This window comes from Calonectris borealis, chromosome 13 (genome assembly GCF_964195595.1).
Source record: "Calonectris borealis chromosome 13, bCalBor7.hap1.2, whole genome shotgun sequence".
NCBI lineage: Eukaryota > Metazoa > Chordata > Aves > Procellariiformes > Procellariidae > Calonectris > Calonectris borealis.
The window spans coordinates 12,080,185-12,096,685 of NC_134324.1; the positions used below are offsets into that span (position 1 = coordinate 12,080,185).

Here is a 16,501-nt window from a genome sequence, read left to right on the forward strand (position 1 = left end):
CAGCGAGCCCAGGCAGGGTGCACGGGCTGGACGAGAAGACCTTCCAAATTTTAAAACTTGGTATTTTAAAAAAAATCAGGCTCCTGCAGGGGAAAACATCAACCAGGACACCAAAAAGGAGGCACGGGCATCTGCTCATCTTCTCTAAAGGGTGACTAGGTGGGGAGGTGAACTCAGCTCAGGTGTAATCTCAGCTGCCTGGCATCTCTGTGGCTGCTGCTGTGGTCCCAGATAAAGTCCGGCAGCTGATGCAGGCAGGAGACAGGCACTGGTGCCAGGGAGGAGGGATCTGCCCCCAGGTGATCCAGCAGGGCTTTGTCGCACTGCCTGCAGCCCTACTTGCTGGGGCATCCTGAGAGCCTTGGAGCATCCCTGGGGGGCACAGGGTGCGGGGTCCCACTGCTGCCGACCCCCACACTCAACGCTGGTACCCATTGTCCAGCCCTTGGCTGAGCCTAGCGAGGGTTTTAGCCCACTCCTCTCCCGCACATCCCCTGCCCTTCCTCTGTCATCCCGTGACACTGGCCTGTCCGTCTGTCCTTCAGCACGCCTCTCCTGTCCTCTGACTGCTTCTTTTTTTTTTTTAATTTAATTTTTATTAGCACATTTTGCAGCCTTGCAGCAACCCAGGAATACAAATAGGACAGCGAGTGCTGCCAGGCCTGGGCAGCTGCGACTGGGGCTGGCTCTGGCGGGCGTCCTTGGCACTGCCGGGAGGAGGCAGCTGGACAGATGCTGGTGGTGCCGCCACGACCTTCCCATAGCCGCTGTCTCCTCTCTGCTTTGATGGGGGTGCCTGGGAGCGCAGGAGATTTTGCATGGCAGGAAAATCCCTGGGCATCCCTGGCTGCTGCAGGCAGCTGCCTGGCTCACCCAGAGCTGCCCTGGGATACTCAATAGCAGGACACATCTTGAGCTCCCTGGACAGGGAGTTTTTACCCCACTGATGGGTGAACTGAAGCAGCGAGGCGGGTGAAGGACAGTTAAAATCAGCGGCAGATAACGAGAAATTCAGCCTGGCCAGTGAAGTGGCTGCCTAAAAATAGCAGCAAGGTCCTCAGCTGTGACAAGATACACCGGGATTTCTCCTGCTGTCCCATGTATAATGGATAAGGGCGCTGCACGCACCGTCACTGGCTCCTCTTGGGTGTCCTGGGGTTGTGCCTGCATTTTGGGGGTGCAGGGTGGAGGGGCTTTCTGTGTTTTGCAGGGTCAGCACCCACTGAAGCGTGTGATTTCGGCCACCATATCTTTGAAAACCTGGCCCCATGCCCAGGGCAGTGCAGAAAATGAGCCCGTGAGGACATAAGCAAAGAAATCAATTAGGGGGGAAAAAAATCCTCCCTGAAACTGCGGGGCTGCGGCAGCCAGGAGCAAGCAGGAAACCACCTTCTCCCAGCTGGCCCCCACTGTGACTGGCCTCCCTGCTGCCTCCCGGCTCATCCCGGGGAGGGCTGCCCCTGTGCCCAACATGCCCAGTGTGTGCTCTGGGGCCAGGGCAAGCAGGAGGCTGTCCCGTACCAGCATGATGGGAGCAGGTGTAACAGGCCGTCTGTGATGATTACGGGTGATGTGGCTGCATATGGGGATGGGGACAGGGAGGATGCTTTGTTTCTCTGCCCCGTATGCTCCTGCTTGCTTTCCTGTCTCGCTTCATTGCCCTAATGTGGTGGAGCGGTGCAGATTGGTGGTGCCCGTGTGGCTCTCCCTTTACCATTGCTGTCACCTGCTTGTCCCTCCAGCCCTAAATTTGCCCTTCTTATAGCCCAGGGAAAGCCTTAGTCTGAGCTGCAGCTATGAAGCACTGAGGACGGAAGAGAAAAACCCACAAACATCCCAGAGAGGCTTTACCACGTGGTGGGGGTGTATTTAGAGGTGTACGTGTGCGTTTTCCTCTAAATACTTAATTTTGGTGCAGCCCATTCCAGTGTCTTAGTGCAGAGTGTGGGTGGCTGGGGAAGGAAAGCCTTCTCTGTGTCTAGCCCCTGGCATGCAGGGGCAGCGTGGCAGTCCTGGGCTCTATTAATGAGTGCAGGTAGCTAAGCTCTTAATTTCCCTGTGGGGGGTGGTTTTGGACATAACTGGCCACTGCCCAAGGGTCAGAACAAATGACAAGATGATCTGGATTGATTTATAAGCATGTTTATTTTTACCAGCCTGGCATGGCCCTCTTCTGGTTGGCAAACGGGGATGCATCTCCCCTTCCCTTCCCCGCCTGAGAAATAGCAGCATTTTCTCTGGCAGGGAACAGCAGACAAGGAAACTTTTATGCGGGCTGGCAGGCTCCCTGCAGCCGCACACTGCCCTCGGGGCCTCATCCAGGAAGGGGCTGAGCTGCAGGATTGCTCCAAGCATGTGGAAGCATGTGGTTACGCACTGAGGATTTGCAGGAGAGGCTCTTACAACCTCTCTAACTGAAATGCAAAGGGAGAGGGATGCAAGAAGGCCTTTTCAGCATCCTTGTGGCCACACATACCCCCGGGGCTCTGCCCCCTGCAGTGTGCGCACACAATGCGGTGTTTGGGGTGCGCTGTTGGCTGCCCACCCAGCTGCTCGGTGCAGGGTACCTGCCGCGCTGGCGGAGAAAAGGCAACCCCAACCACTTTCCTGCACACTTTCTTCTCCCTCAAGCCTTAGAAATCCAGGGAGGGGATTTCCCCATCTCCCTGTTTTGCAGTTCTGCTCTGGAGCACCCGTGGGAGCACTGCCGGGAGATGGGCTGGTCCCTACTGCCAGCAGGTGATGCTAGCGGCAGTGCAGAGGGGGTTTCCATCCCAGGAGGGAAACGCTTGCTGACAAACACTGCCCGATCACCAAGAATTTTAAGCCACTTTGTGCAGAAATTGCAGTCCCTCTTAGTTGCCCACTTTCTCCCCTATGGGATAAAGCTGCTGCTTCCCCCCAGGGTGTTCAGAAATTGCAGAGTCGGCAAGACTGGAATTTCTATGGAAAGAGAAAGAAGGGCTTATATTTTTTCCCCAACGATGTAATATTTTATTTTTTTATATTATGTTATATTTTATACATTATATTTATGGGGGGTTTTTATGTCCTATTTTTTCCTCCTGTGGCCAGGGGTCCCCCTGCGCTGCCCTGGGGTGCAGGCTGGGCCCTGCTGGTTTCCAGCGGCTGTAGGGGTCATGGTTATTTCCAAAGGGATGTTGCAAGGCTGTCACCCTCCCATGGCCATTACGAGGTGACGGTGGCTGGATGACATCACTGCCAGGCCACCTGGGCGCCACCTGGAGGGTTAAGGGAGGTGCCCAAGGATGCCACCCTGGTCTGTCGTGCCTCCCCAGCCCTTACTATCCCACGGCTGGCTGGGGACACCAGGCAGCCATCTGCCACCCTGCCTTGCAGTGGGAAACTGAGGCAGGGAGTGGTGCTGGAACGCTAGGAGCTGTGTCCCACCGATGCGGGGTGCAGCTGGCCACCATGAAGCCCCGGCAGCATTTGCACAGCTGCTCAAGTGCTGTTTCCCCCCAACCCATCTGCGGACAAGCCAAAGGGTGGCTGTTTGGGTGGGCAAGGAAGGGGCAGGGGTCCCCACAAGGTGGCCCACCCTGCTCCTGGCCTGCTGCAGCCCAGGAACCCCCCAGCCCGCCAGTGTCCCCAGCCCGAGGGACAGCCAGGCCCTGCCACCTCGCTGCCTGGCACAAAGCGAGGCATTGAGGGACACAGCAGGGCTTTGTCCACCCCGTGCCCGCCGGGAATGGGCCGGTTGCCCTCTGCAGGCTTTCCCAGCCCTGTGCTGGTTCCACAGCCGCAGCACCAAGGGGAGCTGGGGGCACCTATGGGAGCTGTGGCACCCATGGGACATGGGGCACCCAAGGGAGCTGGGAGCAGGGAGTGGGAGCAGGAGCACCCAAGGGAGTTGGCTCCATCTGCTGCAGCCCTGGAGCGATACCCATCACTTGGGTACCCCACAGCTGTGCCCACCTGAGCGCCGTTCCCCCACGGGGGCCAAGGGGCCAGGGAAAACAGCTGCAGGATTCCCATCAAAAGGGGGGAAGCTCCCAGTCTGGAGCCCCCAAAGCTGAAAGCAGGTCTCTGGGACGGGGGATCACGTTCCCCGCTGGTGGGTGCTGGGCAGTCAGGGAGGTGACAGAGGGCCATTAGTGCTGTCCTGTCACTGCCACAGTGGGCAGCCCGGGGCAAACACAGCCCAGCTGGGCCCAGGAGGGTCCCCAGAGCCACCGACAAGGGGACACCCCATGAACCTCCCCCACCCCCCAAGCTGCTCTCTTTCTTTTGCAAAAGCCTTTTCCCCTAAAACTCTGAGCAGGGCCGTGGGGTGGCTCTGCCCACACAGCTGCCGGGCACCCAGAAGCTGGCAGCCAAGGGGTGTTGGGGGGGCCGGAGGGGAGGGGCGGGGTCCTGTCCCTTTAAGGGAGGTGGCTGTCACTCAGAGAGCCCTTTTCTTTGCTGGAGAGCAGGACAGGCACCCAGAGGAGGAAATACAGGGCAAGGGACCGCCAGGCAGGCGAGGGCTCCTGCAGACAGCACCGAAGCAGCTGAACAGGCGGTCGGGGGAGTTGACCAAGTCCAGCGCCATGGGTGAGTATGGGGTGAGAGGGTGGCAGACACTCGGAGAGCTGTCGCTGGTGGCTCGGAGGACCCTGTCCCAGAGCAGAGCCCCCTGAAACTTTCCTCTGGCACCGGTCAGGTCCCAGTGGCCCCACGGTGGCCATGCCAGCCATGGGAGCTGCCAGAGGAGGATGCCTCAGCACAGTGGGGACAGTGTTTTCTTTTCCAAAGTGGTTTTCTGTCCCTGTGTGCTCATGCGCTGTCTGTGGGGACAGATGCCATCTCCACAGCTGGTCCCACCTGAGCCCTTGCCACATGGGCTGGAGAGATGAGAGCTCCTGCCCGGGGCTGGCAGGAGCTGGGAGGTCCAGGCAGGGCGCTGAGACCTGCCACAGCTTGTGCCACTTGTATGCCAGCAGCCTTGAGAAAATGGAGGGGTCCGTTTCCCTATTGATACACCAGAGCTAATACTTACCGGCATACCCCCCGGGGCATCAGGGGTGCTCTGTTCCTGGGGGTCCCATGGGCTGCCAGCACCCTGCCTCCTCCTCCTCCTCCTGTCTGCAGCGTATTGTTTGGCTCCGGCAGCAGCTGCTGAGCCCGGGTACAAGGCCCGGGATTGTGCGGCACAAGGGCTCTTTCTCTCCTCCCTTCCCCTCCCCAGGCTTCCCCAGAGCAGCTTCCCAAAGCCCAAGGGGCCAGAGCTGTGCCAAGGAGCCTGCCAGGCCCTGCCGCATCCTGGGACCTGCAGCTCCCCGGGAATGGGGCCATTCACTGTGCCCTAGCCCTGGGCACCTGCCACACCACTCCCTAGGTGACCAAAAATAAAAATTAAAAAAGGCATGTTTGGCCCAGCACCCCGATGAATGCACGGGGCTGTCCCTGTGGGTCCCAGCGAGGTTTGGGGAGCAGCCAGGAGGAGTGGGACCCCCCCAGGACCTGCCGGTCCAAGGCAAACAAGTGGGAGGGGTCCCAGCACTCCCCCATAGCGCTGCCTTTGTTCACTGTTTGCTCTCAGCAAGGGGTAGCCGCCGGGGTGGCAGTGCCAGGACAATCCCCCATTGTCCTCGGTGCCACTGCGTGACCTTGCTCCCAGTGGGGAGGGGAGGGCACTGCTGGTCAGGACCCCATGGATTTCTTGTCCTTTGAGGGAGGAGATGAGCACAGTGGGATCCATGGAGGGAGCGTGGGTTTGGGAACGCTTCCCATGGGTGCCTTTTTGGCATTCAAGGCACAAATGCTACGCCCAGACAGGATGTGCCAAGCCAGCCGCCATGCCCAGGACAGTGGGGTGCTGGAGCCCGCATCTTGGGGAAGGGGAGCAGCTTCCCTGCGCAGAGGTGTTGCACAGCCAGGGCAGCAGGTTATCGCAGCTTAGCTGGAGCCAAACTGACACTCCGGTGCAGAGCCACCTGGCTGCTCTCCCTCAAACTGGGCAGGAGAGCGTCTGGATGAGCACCTCCAAACCCAGCCCATCGGGAATCTGAGCTAATGATCCTGCATGTTAGAGCCCCAACATGCAGAAGGAGCAGGTGCCCATGGCCCCACTGCTGAAAAAATCCAGCATTTAAGCAATCCAAGCAGCATGCTGGCACGTGCCCTTGCTTTCCCTACCCACACACAGGTACATGTGCCCTCTTGCCAAATATCTGTCCTGGAGGACTAAATCTATTACACAAGCGCTGACGTTTGGGGAGCTAACACGGCTCCTCTCCATAAGCACATCTGCCCACGTAAGGGGGCTGCTGCAGCCCATTAGCAGCTTGTTTGCCAGGTCCCTCTGGCATTACGCTACATTGCCTTGTATTTCCATCTTGTTTTGCATGGATCAGCACAGCTGGCTCACCTCGGCTCCCCGTCCGCCTTACACCCAGGGGCTGCCTTGAGGCCCCGGTGCCCCATCCCAGGGCACACTTGGGTGCGATCCTGTCCAGCCGCTTAAAGAATTCTCAGGGAAGCTGCTGGGTTTGGCTCTCCAGCACCGCAACAAATCATTGCTGGGTTTTCCTTCAACCTGCTTCCCTCCTCCCACCGGGCACCTTCCTCCCCCGGCGCTTGCCTGCTCTGAGCTGCAGGCTCCGAGCATTCCCCGTCCCAGCAGTCCTTCCCACCTCACCTCTCTTCTCCCTAGGTTTGCTCGAGTGCTGTGCCAGATGTCTCATTGGGGCACCCTTTGCTTCACTGGTTGCCACTGGCTTGTGCTTCTTTGGGGTAGCGCTGTTTTGTGGCTGTGGGCATGAAGCCCTCACAGGCACCGAGCAGCTCATTGAGACCTACTTCTCCAAAAACTACCAGGACTATGAGTATCTCATCGACGTGTAAGTACCCTGTTGCAGTGCATCGCCCTCGTGCTGGGGCCCCTTGTGTCTCCGTCTTGCTCTGTGCCGGGAGGAGGTGTCTGGACAGGCTGGCCGGGGCGATGCTGTCATCTGGGCACCATGGAGACACCAGGCTCCATTTGCCATGTGCCAGTGCCACGGCTGCCTGGCAGGGTCCAGCGGCCACTTATTTCCATTTCACGCCTGTTTTTATCTGACCCTCGCTAGGTGCCCTGGCTAGTGCTGGACCTCTGCACCGGGTAGGTATGGAGGGCACCGGGGAGCCGGCAGCGGCCAACAGCCTTGCTTGCCACGGCTTTGCCCCAGCTCGATCCTCTCGCGGCTTCACCCTTTGTTTTGGTCCCCCTGGGGTGGCATGGGGAGGGTAAGTCACTGCGGCCAGGCTGCCCCAGCCGGGCTGCACGTGGGGCTGAGCTCCCGGGCACTGCCTCGGCGCTGAGCATCCCTGCCTGCTCCTCTCCCCGGCAGCATCCATGCTTTTCAGTACGTCATCTATGGCACGGCCTCCTTCTTCTTCCTCTATGGAGCCCTGCTGCTGGCTGAAGGCTTCTACACCACCGGTGCCGTCCGGCAAATCTTCGGGGACTACAAGACCACCATCTGTGGCAAGGGCCTCAGCGCAACGGTAACTGGGGGCCCGAAAGGGAGGGGAGCGCGAGGCCCCCAGCGAGCTCACTCGTTGCAGCGGGTGTGTCAGTGTTTGGGAAAGTGGCTAGGACATCCTGACAAGGTGATCTTAACTGGGGTTTGGCACCCCTTCGCGCGCCCGCAGCGGGTTCACCACGCTTGGCCTGGCCGAAGGGCAGGAGACTGCATCCGTCCGGGTTTCGGGGTATCCCAAAGGGAAGCGCAGCCCAGCTGCCCTCCCCCAGGCCTGCCATGGCCCCTGGGGACCAAAGCAGCCCAAATGGCCACATTTAACAAAAACGCTTCATGTTTAAGCATCAGCGGGGAGAGCCACGAGCATTCCTGCGGTGCCGGCAGCCCGAGGCTCTCCAGCACCCGGTGCCCCCAGGCTTGTCCTCTCCGCTGTGCTTGGGGACCATGACAAAGTGTTGGCAAGGGGAGCCCGTGGCCTGGGGGAGTGGAGGGGGATGGCTGCGGTTCCCTCGGGGCTGGTCGGGGTGGCACCGTGGAGGGAGGGCAGGAAAGGCGCATTTGCATGCCAAGGTGGGTTTTGCAGCTGCCCTCCCGCAGAGGCCAAACCCTGCTTGGCCGCAGCCGTGGTTTTCCCCCCCCCACGGGACGTGGCAGCCATCCTGCTGCTGCTGCCGGTCACCCCCACGCGTGCGTAGCTGGCCGCAAGCCTGGGGCTGATGCTGGCCCCGTGAGCTGCAGGGGCACCCGGCTCGGGCTGCTACTCCGTGCTGGCTGCTTGGGGATATGCCGGGTTTGGCGGGCAGTGCAGGGCCGGATGCAGGCAGCATCTCAGTCCCCTGCCTGCCCCGCGCCCTTTCCTGCCTGGGGACCCTTGTGCTCCCCTGTCCGTGTCCCTGGCTGTTCAGTCACCATGGCTCTGCCCCGGCTTGTCCTGCCCCTTGCAGTTTGTGGGCATTACCTACGTCCTGACCATCATCTGGCTCCTGGTCTTTGCCTGCTCCGCGGTGCCTGTCTACATCTACTTTAACACTTGGACCACCTGCCAGTCCATTGCCAACCCCAGCAAGACCTCGGCCAGCATCGGCACCCTGTGTGCAGATGCCAGGATGTACGGTGAGTGCCGGGTTCGCTGCCCAGGAGTCAGGGCTCAGGGCAGAGGAGAGGGGATGGAGGAGAGGGTCCAGGCAGATAAGGCTGGGATAAAGCAGGGGCAAGTGCTGAAGACCCCTGAAACACCAGGGTGGGTGTGACATGTGGCTGTGGGAGTCTGAGCAAGGCAGCCGGCTGGTGGCCATGCCCAGCTCACCCAGCTCCCCACATCTCGCCAGGTGTCCTGCCCTGGAACGCTTTCCCCGGCAAGGTGTGCGGCTCCAACCTGCTCTCCATCTGCAAGACCAGCGAGGTGAGCACCTCCTGTCACCTCATGTGCGCTCCCCTCAGTGGGTGGCCTCGGCACTGGCCTCCCCAGCTGGCACGCGGGACCCCGTGAGCTCACCCCCTCTTCCCTTGCAGTTCCAGATGACTTTCCACCTCTTCATCGCAGCCTTTGTGGGGGCGGCTGCCACACTGGTCGCACTGGTGAGTCGGTGCTCCCCCTGCCCGGCCGTTCTCCTCTGCCCGGTGAGGATGTGGGGGCAGAGGACAATGGAGGTGGTGGGCATGGACGTGACAGAGCCTGTGCTCGTGTCATTTTCTGGCACGTAAGTGCAGATGGTGAATTCAGGCCATAAAAAGGTAGAGGTGGCTGCTGGAGGGGATCTGGAGAAGCTTTAGGAGACCACTGGGGAGAGGTCCTGCTGCCCGTGCACTGAGTCCCCTTGCCTTTCCCTGGCTCTCCTCTGGCTTTACACCAGCCATGAAACACTGCAGTGTCCCACCGGTGCAGCGGGGCCACGGGACTCTGCAGGGCAACTGCCTTATTGGGGTGCTGGGGGATGCCACCTTGGGCCCTGCTTGCCCACGGGAGCTTTGTTTCTCCTCCTCCCCCCTCGCTCACTCTTTTCCACCCACAGCTCACCTTCATGATCGCTGCCACCTACAACTTTGCCGTCCTCAAGCTGATGGGCCGAGGCACCAAGTTCTAGCCCGTGCGGTGAAGCCCAGCCAGACCAAACACTCTTCTTTTGTCTAACCCCAAGGCTTTAACACTGCAGCCACCTGACACCAGGTCTCCTGCGTTAACTCTGCCTTCACCGCTGATTCCACTCCTCTTCCTCCCTCGCATCCATTGTGCTGAGCATGACCAGGAAGGAGAGCTTCCCACCAATGGACACCTCTTCATGCACTTTTCTCTCTCTGCTCATCCGTAACTGGTTTGCTCTAGGGCCAAGCCCATCAAAACCAGCCAGAGAAGAGGAGGGACTTACTCCAGTGTCCTGATGTTGCCTAGGGATGAGCAAAGGCCTTCATGCTCCTGGGAGGAGGAAATCCGTGTAGGTTGCTCCATGAGTAGCAAGAGGCTACCCGGAGAGAAAAGGAAGTTGGCCCAGTCCTTGTACCATTGCTAGAGACTCTCCTGGAGCTGTCTGCTGTCACCACCCATGGATGGAGAATAAGAGAAGGATTTTTTTTTTCCCCTTAGCAAAGAAAGATGAATTTACCCCAAATTGCCTGCTGCAGTCAAGGCAAAGGGAGTTCAGGGCAAGGATCTTCCCATTGCGGAGAAGAGAGTGCTGACCCCAATGCTGATAAAGCCCTAACCCAGCTGCCCCTATTAAAGCCTAAAGGAGTTTGGTGTCTCTGTAGACGAGGGGGACTCTTGGCTTTACCCTCCAGGCAGCAGAGAGGCGGCAGACAGGTTTGACTGAGGGGACATCTCTGCGCTGTGCCCTGGGAGTGTAAAGCCAGAGCCATCCCTCCGTAGGCAAGGGATGACCCTCTGGACTGCGCGCCTTCACCCACCCTTCAAGCGCCGCGCTCGCCGCACGCTCTCGTCCCTTCACAATGGTGCTCTTCTCTGGGGTGACGTCTGCTTCTCTAACCTCCGCTGCGTCAGAGAGCTTGATTTGTTTCTCACACATGTCAAATGTAACTTTCCCTCGTTCTGTCCCCGTCTTCCCCTCACTTTTTTCCCGCATTTCCTGCAAGTCAAGACAACTGTCTTGTGGCTGCCAGGGCAGGAGGGACTGGCAGCATCTCACTTCCAGCCGAAACCCATGAAGGAGTTGAGGAGGGAAGGAAAGGCGGTGGTTTGGATGTCACGGGGCGGAAACATGGCCCATCTCTGCAAACCAGATCCTTTCTGGTGCCAGTTCAGTCTTTTTCCACGGAGGGAGGCAGTAGAGCAAGGGGTTTGGTGGAGACAACCTCTCCTCCATGATCGCTCTCCATGGCAGCTGGAGGAAAGCCCTCTGGCTGGGTAGTATGGGTCCAGCCAGACCTGCCAAAATGCTGTTTCCAGTCCTCCCCACCAACTGGTATTTTGTTTTGCTCTTCCCTGCCTCTCCTTAGTGCTATTCTTAGTGTTTATTTATTGGAGAAACTACTTTCAGTGGCAGACTGTAACTCCATCTTGCATGGATTTTTTTTTTGTCTGTATTATTATTATATTTTTTTTAAGTGCCAGTTTCAGCAGGGGCAAGGATAAAGGAGTAGATCTGCTGAGCAGAGCATTCGAAGGATCCTTGCCGCTGGGAATGCTGAAACAGGTTGGCCAGGCTACCAACGCACATGGGCTGGGGAGGGGGGAGATGCCAGGAGGGACGGCAGGGTGGGGAGAAACCAGTCAAGATCTGGAAATTCACATTGACGCTATCTCTCTTGGGGGTTTGCTGGGGTTTTTTTGGTATCCATTTAACAAAAAATAACCAGATCCTCCTTCCCACCCTTGACCCCAGACCCCAAACACACACACACGCACACATGTGCACACACACACACAAAAAGAGAGTTAATCAACTGAAAGTGTTTCCTTCATTTCTGATCTAGAATTTCAACTTGTTAACAACCAATAAAAAGGAGCAACTTTTTAGAGACTTATCTTACAAGATGTATTTTATAAAAATTAAAGAAAATAAATTAAAATTAAGAACATTCTGAACAAGATATACATCTGTCTGTCCATTTGTTGTGCTGGCTTTCCAGCCCCCCTCCCATCCCGGCCAAAAAAAGCAGGGAAGGGGAGGCTGCAGATGAGAAGGTCCCAGAGGAGCAGTGCTCGCCAGCCCCACATGTGGGCCAGCAGCTCCTGCAGGACTCTGCCCACCCCTCCCTCCCCCCCCAGCCATGAGGTTCATAACCCTGATTTCAAAATCTTTGTTCCCAGCTGGGGAGCCCTTAAAACCTCTATTTCTCCTCCAGCCACCCAGAGGAAAGCTGGGGTCTTGTAGGAGCTGCTTGCTCATGTTTGGTGATGTGCTGCTGCCCTTAAATACTCAGCCTACGCAGTGACAGCCTCTGCCACGTCTCCTTCTGTAGCACCTACAGCACGACCACAGCAAAACTAATCAGCATGGCTTGAGCAAAGCTCGCCGGCTCGTATCAGGCAATGCACGTGGTACGAGCACATCCAGAGGACACAGGATGCGCGATTCTCTCACTTGTAGAGAGCCCTGAGTGAAATAGGATGGTCTTGTTTAGGAAGGAGGGCGGACTTGACTATCGCAGGGCCCTACGCGTCCTGTCCACGCGCTGTGTGGGTGGCTGCATGCCATTTGCCACAGGGTCGTTAACAGTTTGCACATTGCTGGTGCATGGGGAGGTCATCAGCTGGTGTCTTTCTGCCCCTGATCAGACGAATTCCGCCCTTAGACTTAACATCTCACAGTGGCTACTCAAAAATTATTAATTCAAATGTTGCTTCTCTTGGAAATTCCCCCCAGGAGCTGTGCTCAGGAGCCTCCAGGGAGCAAGGCCACAGAGGGATGCTCCTAGCTCCACGCTCAAACCCCAGCACTGCTCCCATTTGCAGCAGATCTGCCCGAGAGGCAGATTTCAGGAACAGCTAGGTGCTCACGAGCAGCAGGGCAGGCTGAGAGCTGGCAGGCTGTTACCTACCCTCAGCCAGGACCTTGCTGCTATTCCTAAATGGGACTCTATTCCAAATCCCACTCTCTCCTCTCTCCTCCAGCTTCAGCCCCCTCCGGGCAGGCAGCAAGGCTTCCCATGCAGGCCAGCCAGGGGAGGTTTAGCTCATGCAGTGCTGCTGCCCCAGCTCAGTGCACAGCTGTGCCGGCACCCCCTGCCTTGCCCCAGCTCACAGAAACCCGTGGGGCTGCAGCCAGCATCAATGGAGCCCTTTGTTCCCTGCGTTCCCAGATGCCATCACCCTCCTCTCCCCATGCTGAAAGGGCCCTGTGTGTGCATGATCAGCCGCAGGAGCGAGCTAGGGAACAAAACACCATCTCTTTCCCCTGGCAGAGACTGGTGCCCCCCGGCCGGGGTGAGGACTGGGGACAGCAGCGTGAGATAGTGTGTAAAAGCAGCCAGCATGGCCAGGACGCTGGGCAAGTCTGAGGGCTGAAGGACACATGTAGCTTCTTGTTGGGTGTGCCCTTGGCTGTGTCCTGCTGCCACCCCACCTGGAGACATGGGGCCTGCCCTCACAGCTCATTCCGTGGGCACCCAGTGCCCTCCAGGAACTGGCTGGTAAAAGACACGGAATAAACCCTGCCCCGTACCAAACCACATCTCTCTAAACTGGCCCATCACCAAGGAGGGGAGCCAGTGCAATCACACACTTTCCCCCGTCTAGCGGCAGAAATGTGGCTGCAGTTTGCTCCCACAAAGGCTGGACCAGAGAAAGGGACCCCGGAGCAGGTCCCATGGGCTGCCTTGCTGGCGAGCAGGCAAGGCGACTCCCACCCCTTCATCCCATGCCCCGTCACTCCGGGAGACGGCCCTGTGCCGCTGCTAGCAAGGGACACTGGGCAAGCAAGCCCTTGGGACAGTGAGGACAGAAACCTCCCCTGCGCAGGGAAAGGAGAGGGGAGGGGCTGGCGGCACCCACGGGTGTTCGTGCAGGGGCGGCCACGGGTCCCCAGCCCTCCGCTGAGGCAGCCTCCAAGAGCGGAGTGCGGCCAGGCTGGTGCTCCCTCCCGGCCGCCTCCCTCGGCCGGGGCGGGGCCGGCTCCCGCATCCCCGGTCCTCTGTCTCCTCCCCGCGGCCGCCGGCCGCAGCGGCGGCTGCCCGGGCTGGCGCTGCCGGGGCGCAGCGGGCGTCGTGCCCCTCCCTCCCCGCCTCCCTCCCCGCCCCCGGGACCTTGGCTCCCGTGAGCTGCCGGCCCCCCGCGGTGGCTGCCGCTGCGCTGCCCGTGCTTCCCCGGGGAAGCCCTCCCTGCAAAGGCACGTCTCCTGCTAAGGGTGCGCTAGGAGCCTCCAAAACAAAGCCAACCCACCGGCCACGCATCAGAAAAAATAACTACCGTCGCCCTCTAGTGCCTTCATTTACACTGGGCTCAGTCCTGCACAGTCCGGTCAAGGGAATAGCAAATAAAAGCTACACGAAACGTTCAGATGCTGCCATGCAAAGCCCATCTGCAAGCCCCTAACTACATGGCAAATTCCTGTGAAGCCACACAGGCAGGCACAATCCCCTGCCCCGCTCTGTTGGCAAGGGCTCGGGCTCAGCCCTGCGGTAAGGCTGTATGGGACGAGCAGGAAGGCCCAGGGAAAGGAGGCAGCGCTAGAGGCAAACCCGACGGCTGCCTGCTACCCCGGCTCAGCCCTCCGTCCCTCTGCCTGCACTAACGCTCAGGAGAGGAGGCAGCGGGCACACCAGCCGTGGCAGGGCACGCTGACGCTGCTCCTCTCTGGCAGCTCCCCCCAGTCCTGTCCTGGCTGCAGTTAGGGCAGGGGAAGGGCTGCGAGTGGCGAGCAATGACCTGGCAGGGGCGATAGCTGGCAAGCAGCCCTGCCTGCCAGGGCCACGGCATGGTACTGCCGCCCATCTGCCCTAGAGGAAGGTCTCACCTGCTGCCTATCAGGCACCCAGCCGGTTTCTCTCCATTTCTGCACACAGTTTGGCTCTGCTAGGGAGATGCCTGGAATCGAGGAGGGAATAGCAAGTGGGAAGACAGGAGAAGGGGTAACGGTTTTAAACTTAAAGAGGGTAGATTTAGACTAGATATAAGGAAGAAATTTTTTACAATGAGGATGGTGAAACACTGGCACAGGTTGCCCAGAGAGGGGTAGATGCTTCATCCCTGGAAACATTCAAGATCAGGTTGGACGGGGCCCTGAGCAATCTGATCTAGTTGAAGATGTCCCTGCCCACAACAGGGGGATTGGACTAGATGAACTTTAGAGGTCCCTTCCAATCCAAACTATTCTATGATTCTAAGTCCTCATGGAAAGGACTGACAATAGCACAGGCAGATGCTGTACTTGGCTGCTCATGAAGACAGGAGTCCTGCATCTGCACGTGGCCAAATGCACCAGCCCCTGAAGGACCCCTTGAAGCCACTAGGAAAGAGCTGCTCCACCAGCCATGCCTGCACTGGGGTCAAGGGGTATCTCTGTCCATACCTGATTGCTTTTGCCCAAGCAATCGCCTCAGGAAGTAACCCACCATTTTACTGACTTCATGGCATGTCCCAGGCCACAGCCTCCCAGTCGAGGGACTCTGACTCACCTGAGGCCTTTGGGCAACCACTGTCGGAGCTGCCATTGCCTCCCACCGCATGCCTCCTCAGCAGAGCGGGGCATGCTCCTTCCTCCAGAGCAGACCATGCCAGTGCCCCTGGCACCAGAGCTGCAGCAAATGCCCTGTTAAGAACTGGAGCCTGGAGTGGGGTTCAGAGGTTCCTGAAAGGCCATTTTTAGACTCTTTATATCTTTTTGCTTGTCCCCAGACACAGCTAAGAAAATGCAGTCCCCAGAGAGATCATGTTCCCATAAATCTCCTTACAGCTGTACTGCTGTGAGGAGCCTGCCTCCGGAGCTAGGGAGGAGCTGTACTCGGGGAAAGCATGCAGGTGTGAGCAGCCTGGCTCACCCAGAGAGCACAGCAACGCCAGGGCATCTGCAGCCATTTGGGGCTCCTCCGCTAGTGGTTCTAGAGAAGATTTCAGTTTCCTCAGCCCGCCAAGCAGCTGCACAGCCTTACAGCTGCGCTACCAGGCCCAGAGAAGCAAAATCCTCAAGAGGGCTGTGGGAGGGGGATGGATGGGACCAGAAGACTCCACACCACTCCTCCTCCTTTGCAAGCACACAGGGATACGCTACAGCATCTTGTTCCACACAGAAGCAGCTCACTGCTTTCCTTTGCAGACACTCCTTTACCCTCCAGGGATCCATCCTCTCCCCAGCCCACAACAAAACCCACTGAGCCCTCCACTATTGCTTGCGGTGGCAAAGTGAGGTATGAGGGAACAGCCCCACATTTTCTTACAAACGTCTCACATCAAGGGAGTCAGTGGTTCTGATGGTTTTAGACAGACGCTCACTGATGTGAGACAGCCTCATCCAACCCCCACGACGCCTCCAAGGCTGGGACCATCTCCCACTAGGTCACATTGGCTGTCTGTTTTCAGCTGTGTTTTGAAACAGCTGAAGTAAGATGCTGGAGGTCCCCAGATACTCCAGCCCACATTTAAAAAGCAGGATCTCCAAGGACTTGAAACCCTACTCTGCCTCTGGAATCGTGGATAGGCAAGCAGACATGGGAGAAAAATAAACTAAAAAGTTCTGCCAACCGAAACAGCAGGCAGGGACTCTGCAAACAGAGAAAGCCTCCCAAAATAAGCGACTATCCTGGCAGGACAGCGGAAGAGAACAGTCCCCATATGCTGATTTCTATCTCAGCGTCCTATGGAAATCATGCCTGGTTACAACCCCCTGGAGCCCGAGGGACCGGTTCCAAGATCGCAGGAAGAAATCAAAGGAAAGTACCCAGCTTGCTGCTGAGAGGCCAGGCTGAAAATGTAGTGACAGAGGGAAGCAATGTGGAATATTTCTGTTAAGAAAGCATTCTCTGATACACTCTTGAAAAGACAACTGGTCACTGGATTCAGCTGGTCAATACGTTATATTTCTTCAACTACTGATCTAGCTAGGTACGTTCAGGAATAACCAACCCCTTTGATCCCTTAGTGACTT

The 16,501-nt window shown here is 58.1% G+C and overlaps 1 protein-coding gene across 2 annotated transcripts; it reads left to right on the forward strand.

The window, feature by feature from the left end:
* The first annotated feature begins 4,418 nt into the window (after positions 1 to 4,418).
* PLP1 (proteolipid protein 1) lies at positions 4,419 to 11,511 on the forward strand. 2 transcript variants are annotated; one of them, XM_075162227.1, is made up of 7 exons: positions 4,419 to 4,557; positions 6,659 to 6,845; positions 7,335 to 7,596; positions 8,411 to 8,579; positions 8,795 to 8,868; positions 8,979 to 9,044; positions 9,479 to 11,503. In XM_075162227.1, the coding sequence occupies exons 1-7, from the start codon at positions 4,554 to 4,556 to the stop codon at positions 9,548 to 9,550; spliced, it is 834 nt and encodes a 277-aa protein (XP_075018328.1). In that variant the 5' UTR covers positions 4,419 to 4,553; the 3' UTR covers positions 9,551 to 11,503. The 2 variants fall into 2 exon arrangements, with proteins under 2 accessions (XP_075018328.1, XP_075018329.1); XM_075162228.1 differs by having other exon boundaries at positions 4,421 to 4,557; positions 7,335 to 7,491; positions 9,479 to 11,511.
* Positions 11,512 to 16,501: the final 4,990 nt, after the last annotated feature.

Excerpts from the sequence above, each read along its gene's own strand:
- PLP1 (XM_075162227.1), top strand. Across the intron at positions 7,597-8,410 it reads GGCTAGGACATCCTGACAAG|TTTGTGGGCATTACCTACGT; the intron begins GTGATCTTAACT and ends TGCCCCTTGCAG. Across the intron at positions 8,869-8,978 it reads CCATCTGCAAGACCAGCGAG|TTCCAGATGACTTTCCACCT; the intron begins GTGAGCACCTCC and ends CTTCCCTTGCAG.